This window comes from Diospyros lotus, chromosome 9 (assembly GCF_014633365.1).
Source record: "Diospyros lotus cultivar Yz01 chromosome 9, ASM1463336v1, whole genome shotgun sequence".
NCBI classification, from domain to species: domain Eukaryota; kingdom Viridiplantae; phylum Streptophyta; class Magnoliopsida; order Ericales; family Ebenaceae; genus Diospyros; species Diospyros lotus.
Window position 1 is genome coordinate 35,413,499 of NC_068346.1, and position 12,641 is coordinate 35,426,139.

Genomic DNA, 12,641 nt, shown 5'->3' on the forward strand with positions numbered 1-12,641 from the left:
TGGGGCTGTAATTGAAAGATTTATAATTAAAAATAAATTTATAATCTTAAAATCAATGAAATATTCAAGAAAAAATGACAAAAATTGAGAAAAGAAATTAGGAACAACGGAGAGAGAGAACGTAAAAATTGAGAAGAAAAAAATAGAGAAGACAAAACGTTGTAAATTGATTGTTGGATTGGGTGTTTGTGAAAATTTAAATGGAAAGTTGAATTTTATTTTGGACTTAATTTTTTAATAAAATATTTATTATTAAAAAGAAAATAATAAAAAATATATAAAATTATAAAATTTTGAGGTCTTCCTAATTGCAGGGCCTTAGGTGACCGCTTATATGACTTCATGGTCGAGGTGGCTCTACTTTCGGCGTTCTCCTTTTGTTCATCCACATATACTTCTACAATACCTGTTCAGCCTGTGCTAATGAAAAGTATTGTTCAAAATCAAATTTGAATGAAGATGATGAAGCTGATACCTTCAAGTTTCGTGACTGCTTTCAGTATCTGAGTCTTTCATTTCTTGCAGGAGATGCTGACCTTCAACTCTGTTATCTGCAGCAATATAATTATGCATGGAAACAGATGAACAAGAGATGAAGGAAACTTGATGAGTGCACCAAAAGGTGAAGTATTATTACCTTCATGGCAGTAGTTTGAGGCAAGAAGCTGGTGAGGCTGAAATTCTGGAAGAACATGAAGCTGATATTCAGGCATTAATGCCACAGCTCCGGCGTTCTGACTACTACACAGTGTTGGAGAGACGAGAGGAGGAAGTTCTGTAAATTTCCAGAACCCTCTAACGATTGTGATTGATTCTTAGTAATATTTATAGGACTACAAAAGTGACTCTTGGATATTCACCACATAATTAGTAGCAAACTACACATACCAATATAGACTACTAAATACTGATTATTAAATATAACTAATACAAGTTTATCTTCTCAACACCCCCTCTTAAACTTGTAATTTAGCCATTAACAACTCCAAGAACAACTCTCAATTTGCAGAAATCTTCAAACTTTAGAGCTTTAGTAAATATGTCAGCAACTTGGTCTTTAGATGTTACATTCTTGAGCTGAATCTCCTTTTACTGCACACATTTCACACTGAATTTACACAACTTGGTATCAATTGCATGACTTTCTGTCACAGAATGGCACAAGAAGGACCACCATTGTGGTCGATGGCAATGGCGACAAGCTGACATTTTGTGCAATGGCAGTAGGAAGGAAGAGGCTTTGGAGATTTGGGTTTTGGATCTGGTTTCGGTGGATCAACACTGATGATCTCTGCTGCCTTTCCAGTCTTCCTCACTTGCTTTGTCAATTTAACTGCATCAACTTTCCCCACCACTGGAAGCGTCTCCTTGTCACCATCCACCGATACTTGTTCAATACCTGCATTCAATCAAAATCTTAAACTATATTGTCTTAATAATCATTTCTAGAAGTTGTTTCTGAAATAAATCATATAAATAGTATGAGTTGAAGGTCGAAGCTGATACCTGCAAGTTCTGCCACTGCCTTCAGCACCTGAGTTTTTGTTGAGATTTGTGATATTTTTCTTTAATTAAAGTTGGTTTAATTTTCTATTTTTCATTTAAGTCTCCACCGTTATATTTTTCATTTTTAACCGAAGTTTGACATTCAAATTTGGAATGCAAAACATCCCACATTTAAAGTTTTATTTATAGCTTTTCAGTTTTTATTTGATGGATGTTATGTATTTAAGTTCTGTATAAATAGGACTTCATTTTTGTCTTTTGTACGTACAAGTGTGATATTTAACGTGATTTTTCAATTTAATAAGAAGAAGTTATCTTTATTCAAGTTCTTGTTTTCTTCTTCTCACATTTTCTTTTTATTTTTGTCTCCTTTTTTAAACATAACATTGAGACTTTACTATTGGTTCTGTAATACCTTCCTTTATTATTTTTTTCAACAGTGGTATCAAAGTCTTAGATTTAAAAGAGTTGTGATTTTGTTTTATAGAAAGAGAATTCCAATTTTATACTTTACAACATGTCTTCTAATTTTGGTGTTTCCACCCCCACCCCAATTTAATGGTGACAACTACCAAATTTGGGTTGTTAAAATGCAATCCTATCTCAAAACACTTGGCCTTTGGGATTTTGTTTTGAATGATGTTGATCCTCTAGCATTGGGAGCAAATCCAACCTTGAATCAAATAAGACAACATGAGGAGAAGGCTTTATCTTGTATTCATATTGTTTTATCAAATCCTATTTTTGCTAGGATTATTGAGTGTGACACGGCCAAGAAAGATTGGAATAATTTGAAAGAGGAGCTTGAAGGAAGCACAAGAGTGAAGACTGTTAAATTCCTAACTCTCAAAAAAGAGTTTGAGATGTTGAAGATGAATGATTCAGAGTCTGGGAAAGAGTCCAAATCAAATTAGCTAGTGAAGATTTTCCAAATCAAAGGGTTGTGGAAAAAATAATGGTAAGTGTCTTTGAAGATCACTACAAAAAAATTGACATTTAGCGGTAACTTTTTTTTACTTTTTGCGACAATTTTAACCGTCACAAAGTGATTTAGCGGTAATTTTGAAAATTGTCACAAATATAACCACCACGAATTAATAGATTTTGCGACGATTTTTAAAACATTTAGCGAAAGTATCAGAATCGTCGCTAAAAAATGCTAAAATCACTCAAATAATTGAACTTTAGCAAAACTGTCGTTGTTTCCCCTACGCATGCGTGCTCGCTTGGTTGCATATCCGCTCACCACTTGCAATGCTGAAATTTTATTCCAGTTGCCTTCTCTCTTCCTCGGTTTTGAACCCGGGACCTCCCGTACACGAGTGAGCGCACAAAGGCATCCGATCTGCGAAGCCTCCTTGTTATATACTCGTGCATATTAATTATATGCTAATCCAACCACTATTTTTTAGAATTATATTTTAATTTTTTTAATATAAATTAAAAAATAAATTAATTGATTAAATTAAAAACATATTTTTTAAAAGAATAATAGAATAAATTAAAAATAAATTAAATAAATTAATTGATTAAAAAATAAAAAGAAGAGTTCACATATTTTTTAAATTTTCTTTTTATAAATTATCAAAATTTTATATATTTTTAATGTGAATATTAGTTTATTTTCTAAAATTTTGCGACGGTTTTGAATAACTGGCGCAAAAATTAATTTAATTTAATTTTTTAATTATTAAATTATTTTCTAATTTTTTGGCAATTTTACAAAAATCACCACAAAATTTAATTTTTAAATAAATTTAGCGACGGTTCTTCAAAACTACAGCAAAATTTAATTTTTATTTTTTAATTATCAAATTATTTTCTAAATTTTGAGACTATTTTTAGAAAATCACCACAAAATTTAATTTTTTAATGAATTTTGCGGCATTTTTTTAAAATCGCTGCAAATGTTTATTTAATTGTTTTTAAAATTATTTTCTAAATTTTGACGCGATTTTTCAAAAATATCACAATATTTAATTTTTATTTTTTAATTATTAAATTATTTTCTAAATTTAATAGCGATTTTTCAAAAATCGCAGCAAAATTTAATTTTAAAATTTAAAATTTTTAAATTTTGCGACGATTCTTTAAAACCGTCGCAAAATACCATATTTTGCGGCGATTTTTAAACCGCCATAAAAAATCAATTTTTTTGTAGTGGATCTCAACCATAAAGAAGTCTTATGACTTGACTACTCTTCCTGTAGCTGAGCAAATTACAAGCCCAAGAGCAAAGGGATACAATCCGTGATGAGGAGCATGTTGAAGGTGTCTTTAATGCCAAATTCAAAGGCAAGAAACCTATTGCAAGGGATGATAGAAAGGTAACCAAAAATTAGGGGAGTAAGGGAAAAAGAGGAGCATCAAGGAGTGGAAAATTTTCTCCTTGCCATTTTTGCAAATTAAAAGACCAACCATGCTGAGAAAAATTGTTGATCCAAAAACAAGTCTACCATTGTGATTATTGTGAGAATGATGGTCATATTGAAAGGTTTTATCGTGTCAAGCAAAACCAAACATCCCAATAGCCCCCGTAGTAAGCAAATCGTGCAGATGATCAAAAGCAAAAAACAACTTTCTTGTTTATAGCTTCTCATGTTGTTGAAACAAATATAAACTCAGGGCTTATTGACAGTGGCTACACAACCCACACGGCTAAAGATCTCAGTCTTTTTAGCCAGATTGACAAATCTATAAGGACAAAGGTGGTCTTTGGACATGAAGAAACAATACTAGCTGAAGGTAAAGGTAATGTCATCATGCATACTAAGTAAGGTGAAAAGAAAATCTTTAATGTTTTATTTGTTCCGAGATTATCTCAAAACTTGCTTAGTATTGCTTAGTTGATGCATAACAAATTTTCTGTATTTTTCAAAGATCATGTTTGTACTATTTATGACCCACAAGAAGCAAAGATTGCAATGGTCAATATGGTTGACAACGCATTCTTTTTGAATGGCAACTCTCTCTGCTATCAAGCTCTAAATGCTAAAGTTGAAGAAAACAAAAAAGTGGCATCAACGCTTTGGCCACTATAATGGAAAAGCTTTGAAAATTTTGCGTTTTTCTAACATAGTTGAAGATTTCCTTGGTTTTGATTCCTTTGGCCAGATTTGTGAAAGTTGCCAAGAAAGAAAGATGCACAAGCTACATTTTCCAAAAGGTGGTGGTTTGAGAGACAAGGAGAAGCTTGAATTGGTGCACATTGATGTTTCTAGTCCTATACGTACCACTTCTTTTAGCAATAGTAAATATTTCATCCTTTTTATTGATGATTTGACAAGGATGACTTGGATTTATTTTTTGAATGAGAAAGCTCAAGTTTTTGAGGTCTTTAAGAAGTTTGTGAATTTACTCAAAACTCAAAGTGGCTGCAAGCTCAAAACTTTGGGATCTAATAATGGGACGAAATATATTTCCAAGCAAAGCTAAAGGTTATTTTGTTTAAAGTTTTGTCTAAAAAATTAAAAGTAAAATATGACTCTCAAATGTCAGTCAATAAATTTTTATTTAAATTTCTTACTTTTTTATATATATGCATGTAACACAAGCCATCCCTCTAATATATATATATAACATGTATGTATATTTATGTACACTGGAGATTACATAAGTAATTATACAATTCTAAATATAATATAAATATAAATAATTTTTGGGGTTTTTTATTTTTAATATAAATGATTAATTTTATACAAGTAAATAAATTGTTCGGATTTTCAGCGAAAAATCCTAATTAGTCTTGAAGATTATTTCCTATTCCTAATTGGTTTCTTGTTTAGTTTGTAATCTTATTTTATAGTCAGTTGGAAATTGTTGTTAAGTAAGGAAACCTTAGGGTGCGTTTGATAGGCATGAAAAATGAGGGTGGAATTCGAATTCCATCTAAATTCCAGGAAATTCTATCAAACAGTTTTTCAATTCCATGGAATTCGAATTCCATCTTAGTTCAAAAAGTACAAATTTTCCATGAAATCAAGGAATTGAAATTCCTAGGGGTTTAGGTGAGAATTGGAATTTCATGGAATTGGAATTCTATCCTTATTTTCCACCTCTATCAAATGCACCCTTAGTTTTGATGGATAAGGAAACTTTAACCTTGTTGAATAAGGAAACTAATCTATAAATAGGATGGTTGGCTTGTTAGTCAAGGAAAGCAAATCACTTGTGAGAGTTAGGAATTGGATGTAATTGGGACTTGGATTAAGAGAGAGAATATTGGGTTTTGTAATTGTAAACTTTATTACATAGTGATATTTTTTCTCTATCGTTCTAATGGATGTGATTTTTCCCTTTTAGGGTTTTCTACGTGTTGTTGCCAAAATACAACAGTTAAAATTTGTGATGTGGGGTCCACTCGAGCTCGGGGTTGGGTGAAGTTAGGTTGCTGTAAGAGATCGCCTCAAGGGAGATTGCCCCTAGGATGCTCGCCGCAAGGATTCGCCACTAGCTCTCGCCGCAAGCCTTCGCCACTAGCTCTGGCCACAAGCTCTTGCCACTAGCTTTTGCCACAAGACTTCGCCAAAAGGTTTTGCCACTAGCTTTGCCACAAAGTTTCGCCACTAGCTTTGCCACAAGCTTTTGTCACAAGGCTTCGCCACAAGGTTTCGCTACTAGCTTTGCCACAAGCTTTTGTCACAAGGCTTCGCCATGAGCTTCGCCACAAGCCTTTCCACAAGGTTTTACCATGAGCTTCGTCGCTAGGTTGCCCACAAGAGTTGGCCTTCGCTGCTAGGTTCGCCGTAAGACTTTACCTTCACTGCTAGGTTCGCCACAAGACTTAACCTTCGCCGCTAGGCTCACCGCAAGACTTTACCTTCGCTGCTAGGCTCGCCGTAAGGATTCAACCCTGTTGATGCTGAGAAAATGGGTTAGAAGGCTCGCGGGAATCTTTCCCGCGAAGACCCTCCAATGCCAAAGTCAATCCTGAATCCCAATGACTATTCACGAAAATAATAAAAGTACATTCAAAGTGTCTAGAGTTTACTGAAGTTGGAAGTCCTCATTAATGTCCTGTAGCTGGGTATTTATAGGGCAAGGTTCTCAAGGGTAGCTGGTGTCGACACGTGGCGATCACTGAGTGGGCTGGATCTACCAAAAATAGGGGAAAAATAGCCACGAGGCCGCTCGAGGCAAGCTGCTGAGAGGCTGGCCCTAATGGCTAACCCAACTTGTGACTAACCTAGCCGCGAGGGCTCGCGGCTAGAAGCTCACGACAGGCTGCCGCGAGGTTGGCCCTTGCGGCCAGCTCGCAGCTAGCTTGGTTACGAGGCCTCGTGGCCAGCTTTACCGCGAGGCTGGCCCTAACGGTCAGCACCTGCTAGCCGCGAGACTTTGCCTTGCTGCGAGGCCATCTCACGGCCGCAAGCTTGGCCCTTTGCGGCCAGCCTTTTCTCCCAAAAAGGATTTTCTACTTTTTGCTTAAAAAAATCCCTTACTTTCTCCCATCAATTTTCCATGGCACAACAATTGCCCCCTACTCTTCTGTTTTGTCTTTAGACGAAATTGAAGAGTAAAAATATTAGCCATGGAGTCGGGTTTAGCACCTTGACTCAACCAAGTGTTTCAGAATGCCCAAAAAGATCTTACTTCAACCAAGGGCTGGAGTACCAAATTATCTTTGGGCAACCATACCCTTGATAGATAGACTCCGCAGTGGAATTCTTGCCGGTTGTCCAAGCTTGCCGGGAGGTCTAGGCACCAGATCAGCTAAGGAGTCGGGTCTAGTTCGAGAGCATAGCACCGGACTCAGTCAATGGATCCCAACGAGCCTACGGGCACAGTTTCCGGAGCATCCGGTGATCCCATGATGGATCATATCACTCTGGCTATTGTGTTCTCATTGTCTGTCTTTCGGGGTTAGCTTACTCCAGGGAATCTGGGTTTGGCCAGTGGTTTAGCACGAGATTCCGGCCAGACATCCGAGTTTGCCGGGAGACCTAGGCGCCAGATCTACCAAGGAGTTGGGTCTAGCCAAAAAGGCATAGCACCCAACTCAAGCGAGGGATCTGGGTGAGTCTGCGAGCATAGGCATCGGATGTTCTGGTGATCCCGGGCTAACTCATGGTCATAGGCACTAGATTGCAACTGGATGACTCAACTCCGATAAGCAGGGTCATGGCAGAGTTGTCATAGGGTTATTGTCTTTTCATGCTTTCCGTGGGCCAGTCTACCTCAAGGGATCTGGGTTTGGCCAGTGGGCCGACGCGGGATTCCTACCAGACATCCGAGTTTGTTGGGAGACCTAGACGCCAGATCAACTAGGGAGGTGGGTCTAGCCAAAAAGGCATAGCATCGAACTCAAATGAGGGATCTGGGTAAGTCTGCGGGTATAGGCATCGGATCCTTTGGTAGGAATCCCGTGCTGGACCATTGGCCAAACCCAGATTTCCTGAGGTAAACTGGCCCTAAGAAGGTGGAAAAGAAGTGAAGTGATTACCTGATAGCTCTTGCATAAGACCGCTTCCGAAGGTCAAGTCGCCTAGTGGCAATCTGGTGCCGATGATCATGAGCCTAGCGGCGAAGGTAAAGTCTTGCGGCGAGCCTAGCGGCGAAGGTAAAGTCTTGTGGCGAACCTAGCGGTGAAGGTAAAGTCTTGTGGCGAACCTAGCGGTGAAGGTAAAGTCTTGCGGCGAAGGTCAAGTCTTGTGGCGAACCTAGTGGCGAAGCTCGTGGTAAAACCTTGCGGCGAAGCTCGTGGTAAAGGTTGTGGCGAAGCCTTGTGACAAAAGCTTGTGGCGAAGCTTGTGGCAAATCTAGTGGCAAAATCTTGTGGCGAAGCTTTGTGACAAAAGCTTGTGGCGAAACTTGTGGCAAAGCTAGTGGCGAAACCTTGTGGCGAAGTCTTGTGGCAAAGCTAGTGGCAAAACCTTATGGCTAACCATGTGGCAAAAGCTAGTGGCAAAACCTTATGGCTAAACTTGTGGCAAAAGTTAGTGGCGAGAGCTTGTAGCAAGAGCTTGTGGCCAGAGCTAGTGGCGAAGGCTTGCAGTGAGAGCTTGTGACGAGAGCTAGTGGCGAATCTTTGCGGCGAGCATCCTAGCGGCAATCTCCCTTGAGGCGACATCTCTTACGGCAACCTAACTTTACCCGACCCTAAGCTCGAGTGGACCCCACATTACAAATTTTAATTGTTATATTTTGGAAACAACGCTACGTAAAATCTCGTGTTTGATTGTGATTGGATCGTCTTGTGTTTATTCCTCATCTTATTTTTTTTTCTTCAACATAAATAATTATTCAAATGCAAATACAATTGTATGGATTCTTCATATATAAAATTATGACTATATAGACTACAAGTGTATGGATTCTTCATATATAAAATTATGGCTATATAGACTACAAGTGTATGGATTCTTCATATATAAAATTAGGACTATATAGAATTATTTTGATTGGGGATAGAGTTGGTGTTCTTAAAAGAATTAAAAAGTCTTGGACAAAATTAAAAAAAAAAATCTATCATAATGACTAATGTGGTCTTGGAATGAGTATTCGGTACATTTGGTTAAATGAAAGTTCATTAGGTCGCAGTTGGTAGTAACATAACAGTTTATTTTATATATTTTTTAAAATAAAATTTTAAATAAAATGAGACTTTATGTAACAGTAAAGTTGTTTAAAAAATCAGTTACTGTTTAGAGGTTATTGGATTAAATTTTATTATCATAGTTAATTTTTATTTTTTAAACAAGATACATAAAAGATATTTTTATAAAAAGGCTTAATACATACGTTGCTCCCACGGCAATTAATTGAGATATGGACTCTTAACGTTTTTTAACATTAGAGATCAAATATTATATTTTTTTTAATTATTGAGGGAACATAACAAATCAGTCAACCTATTCAAATATGGACAACTGATCATTCACATACTGTGTCATTCACGGAAACAAGTGCGTTTATACACACTAATTTTCTGTCACGGTAAGAGTTTAAAACAATAATTTTTAATGGTTAAGATATCGAATCTTGACGTTTTCCACATCAAGGACTACACGTCATAGTTTTTAATTGTTGATAGGACATCGTATGTATTAAGCTTTATAAAAACTATTTATTAATAGGGTTTTGTAACATCAAAACATTAACAAAATTTTAGTAACTAATTTTTTAAACAACTTTATTGCGACACTAATGGTTTTGTCTAAAAAATTAAAAGTAAAATATGATTTGTCAAACGTCACTCAATAAATTTTTTATTTTTTTTTACGAGCCTTCCCTTTAATATATATAACATGTACGTACACTACGGGTTAAATAAGTAATTATACAATTCTAAATATAATATAAATATAAATAATTTTTCAGCTTTTTTTTTTTTTAATATAAATGGTTAATTTTATACAAGTAAATAAATAATTATACAAATGCAAATACAAGTGTATTTACGACAAGTGCATGGATTCTTCATATATAAAATTATGACTATATATAGACTACAAGTGTATGGATTCTTCGTACATAAAATTATGACTATATAGAATTATTTTGATTGGGGGATAGAGTTGGTGTTCTTAAAAGAATTAAAAAGTCGTTGGACAAAATTAAAAAAAAAAATTATCATACTGATTAATGTGGTCTTATTTAGGAATGAGTACTCAGTCCGTTCGGTTACAACCATGTGTTATCCCTTTCCAAAGTCGGCTCAACTAACTTGCGGGTTTTAGGCAAAAAAGTTTGTTGGGGTCTTCTCAAGAATATTAATTTTTTTATAAAAAATAAATAATACACCTTTCTATGAAAAAAATCTATTATTTCTGTAAATTAAAAAAGAAAAAAAAATTAAAATTTAACGATAGTGAATTTTTAACTAAAATATAATGTCTAAAAGATCAAAAGAAATCAAACAACCTATTACAAAAAATAAAGAGAAGGTGAAAAATGAGAAGAAAAAATTAAGAACAATGAGATATTTTTAGGATTGCAATTGAAAGATTTATAATAAAAAGTAAATTTATAAGATATTCAAGAAGAAACGATAAAAATTAAGAACAATAGAAAGAGAGAACGTAAAAATTGAGAAGATAAAACATTGAAAATTGATTGTTGGGCCGGGTGTCTTCGGAAATTTGGACTGAAAGTTAGATTTTATTTTGGTCTCAATTTTTTAAAAAAATATTTATTATTAAAAAATAAAAAATTTATAAATTATAAAATTTTGGAACCTTTGTAAATGCGGGGCTTTAGACAGCTACCTAGATAGCTTCATGGTCGAGCCGATTTTGCCCTCAGTATCCCCTTTTGTTCATCCACATATACTTCTACAATACCTGTTCGGCATTTGCTAATGAAAAGTATTGTCCAGAATCAAATTTGAATGAAGATGATGAAGCTGATACCTTCAAGTTTTGTGACTGCTTTCAGTATCTGAATCTTGCTTTTCTGGCAGACCTTCGACTCTGTTACCTGCAGTAATGTAAATATGCATGGAAACAGATGAAAAAGAGATGAAGGAAACTTGAATGAGTGCACCAAAAGGTGAAGTATTATTACCGTATTACCTTCATGGCAGTAGCTTGAGGCAAGAAGCTGGATATTGAACTTGTGGCTTCATTTCATTCCTATTTCTACACCTCAAGATAACTTGTTTTAGGGTTTTAAGGAAGACCTTGACTACATGAAGGTGACCTCCATGTAAGCTTACACCACCCATCTCGTAAGAAATGTCAAAAAGCTAGTGGAAGGGCGTTGGCCTATCAGTTATCAAGAGTACAAAATGAGGAAGTGAAAGAGGGGGAATTGATATGTTACCCACATATGCAACCTTATGTTGTCCGATGCAGACTTTGTCTCCACCCCAACACTCTCCCTTGCTCCGTGTGTTGTCCCACCCTTTTGCAACTCCACCCCCGATGAGGTCTCCGTTGGGCAACAGATCAGTCCTCATAAAAGAGGACCTTCAACAATATGTTTCTTTGAATGTCTAAGTAACATGTTTTGTGATTGACTTTTTGTTTTTACTTTGTTAATTTTGGTAATTATATCTCAATTGACTTAATTAAATATTATTTTATTTAACATATTAGATTAATTTAGAAGACGAGTGTCATTGCTGGTATAACAAGACACCTATCATAAAAAAAATTTAAGTGAAACCCAAATGTATGATTTTATTTATTTATTTTCTTATGTGTACATGTAAATCCCATTATATATTTTTTTATGATGGATGGCGTGCCACATTATTACACATATCTTCTAAATTGATTTTAAGTGTTAGATAAAATTATACCTAATTAAGTCAATTGAGATACAATTGTCAAAATTGAAACGTTTGGATGAATTTATAAATTCACGAAAATGTTTGAATTTTTTTCTATTTGCCCTTATTTTTAAGGTAAAAGTAAGATTGTATATCAAAATAACTTTTCTTTTATTCTTATATAGAGGTAGAAGTTCTGACATTGATGAATTCTAGATAAATTAAATAAAAAAAGAAAAAAAAAATTCATTTTTGCCTAATTTTTAATTTTGAGACTTAATTCTTAATTTTATTAATTAGGGTATTCAACCCTTTTTTTTATTTAGTTTCAATTTTAAATTATTGTTTATTGTTGTTATATTTAATAATAATTAATAATGTGATAAGTCATGTTTGATTACTTAGTCAATAAAGTACTATGAACTTGCCAACTATGGAATTGAGAGTATAGAGATGTTAGATCAATCGTTTGACGACATGAACTATACTTATCAAATAAAATTATGTAGATTTTGTCACTTCATCAATCAAATCATTTAATCTAATTTGTTAGGTTAATAATTTATGGTAAAATATAATAATAATAAACAGTTATCTAAAGTTGAGATTAAATGGTAGATTTTGTCACATCATAAATCAGATCATTAATAATGTTATTTGATGTTATTAGCTACCCTACACTAAATGGGGATTAATTAATCAATTAATTTCACAAAGAAGTGTGAATGGAGGTTGTTTTCGTCTTGATGGGGGTAGGATTGGAAGAAGCCTTCACTCCACACAACTTCCTACCATACAAAAGGCTTTGTTTAAAATTAAAAATTAAAAATTTTAAATGAAAGTTCATTAGGTCGCAGTGGATAGTAACAGTTTATTTTTTATTTTTTTTAAAGTAAAGTTTTAAATAAAATGAGACTTTGTG

At 34.6% G+C, this 12,641-nt stretch overlaps 3 protein-coding genes across 18 annotated transcripts in view; 2 read left to right on the forward strand and 1 right to left on the reverse strand.

Moving 5' to 3' along the window:
• Positions 1-11,096, reverse strand: part of LOC127810089 (heavy metal-associated isoprenylated plant protein 43-like) — a 72,416-nt gene extending 61,320 nt beyond the window's left edge. Inside the window, exon 1 of one of the 2 annotated variants that reach the window (XR_008025355.1) lies at positions 11,011-11,076. Coding sequence is in view for 1 of the 2 variants with exons in the window: in XM_052349343.1 (XP_052205303.1) it covers positions 11,019-11,024 (6 nt within the window). In the remaining variant the exon portion in view is untranslated. Of the gene's footprint in view, positions 1-11,010 lie in introns of both variants that reach the window. The other variant, XM_052349343.1, reaches the window with a different exon arrangement.
• The window catches only part of LOC127810087 (heavy metal-associated isoprenylated plant protein 2-like), a 124,541-nt gene that overhangs the window by 703 nt on the left and 111,197 nt on the right, over positions 1-12,641 (forward strand). The window lies entirely within an intron of this gene.
• LOC127810086 (heavy metal-associated isoprenylated plant protein 43-like) overlaps positions 1-12,641 on the forward strand; it is a 94,241-nt gene that overhangs the window by 682 nt on the left and 80,918 nt on the right. For 2 of the 15 annotated variants that reach the window (XR_008025349.1, XR_008025351.1), the window contains 2 exons: positions 315-430; positions 526-1,600. The exons of 5 other annotated variants lie outside the window; for them this stretch is intronic. Coding sequence is in view for 2 of the 10 variants with exons in the window: in XM_052349331.1 (XP_052205291.1) it covers positions 526-585 (60 nt within the window). In the remaining 8 variants the exon portion in view is untranslated. Of the gene's footprint in view, positions 1-314; positions 482-525; positions 1,601-12,641 lie in introns of those variants that run through there. 8 more of the 15 variants (XR_008025350.1, XR_008025343.1, XR_008025347.1 and 5 more) reach the window with 8 other exon arrangements.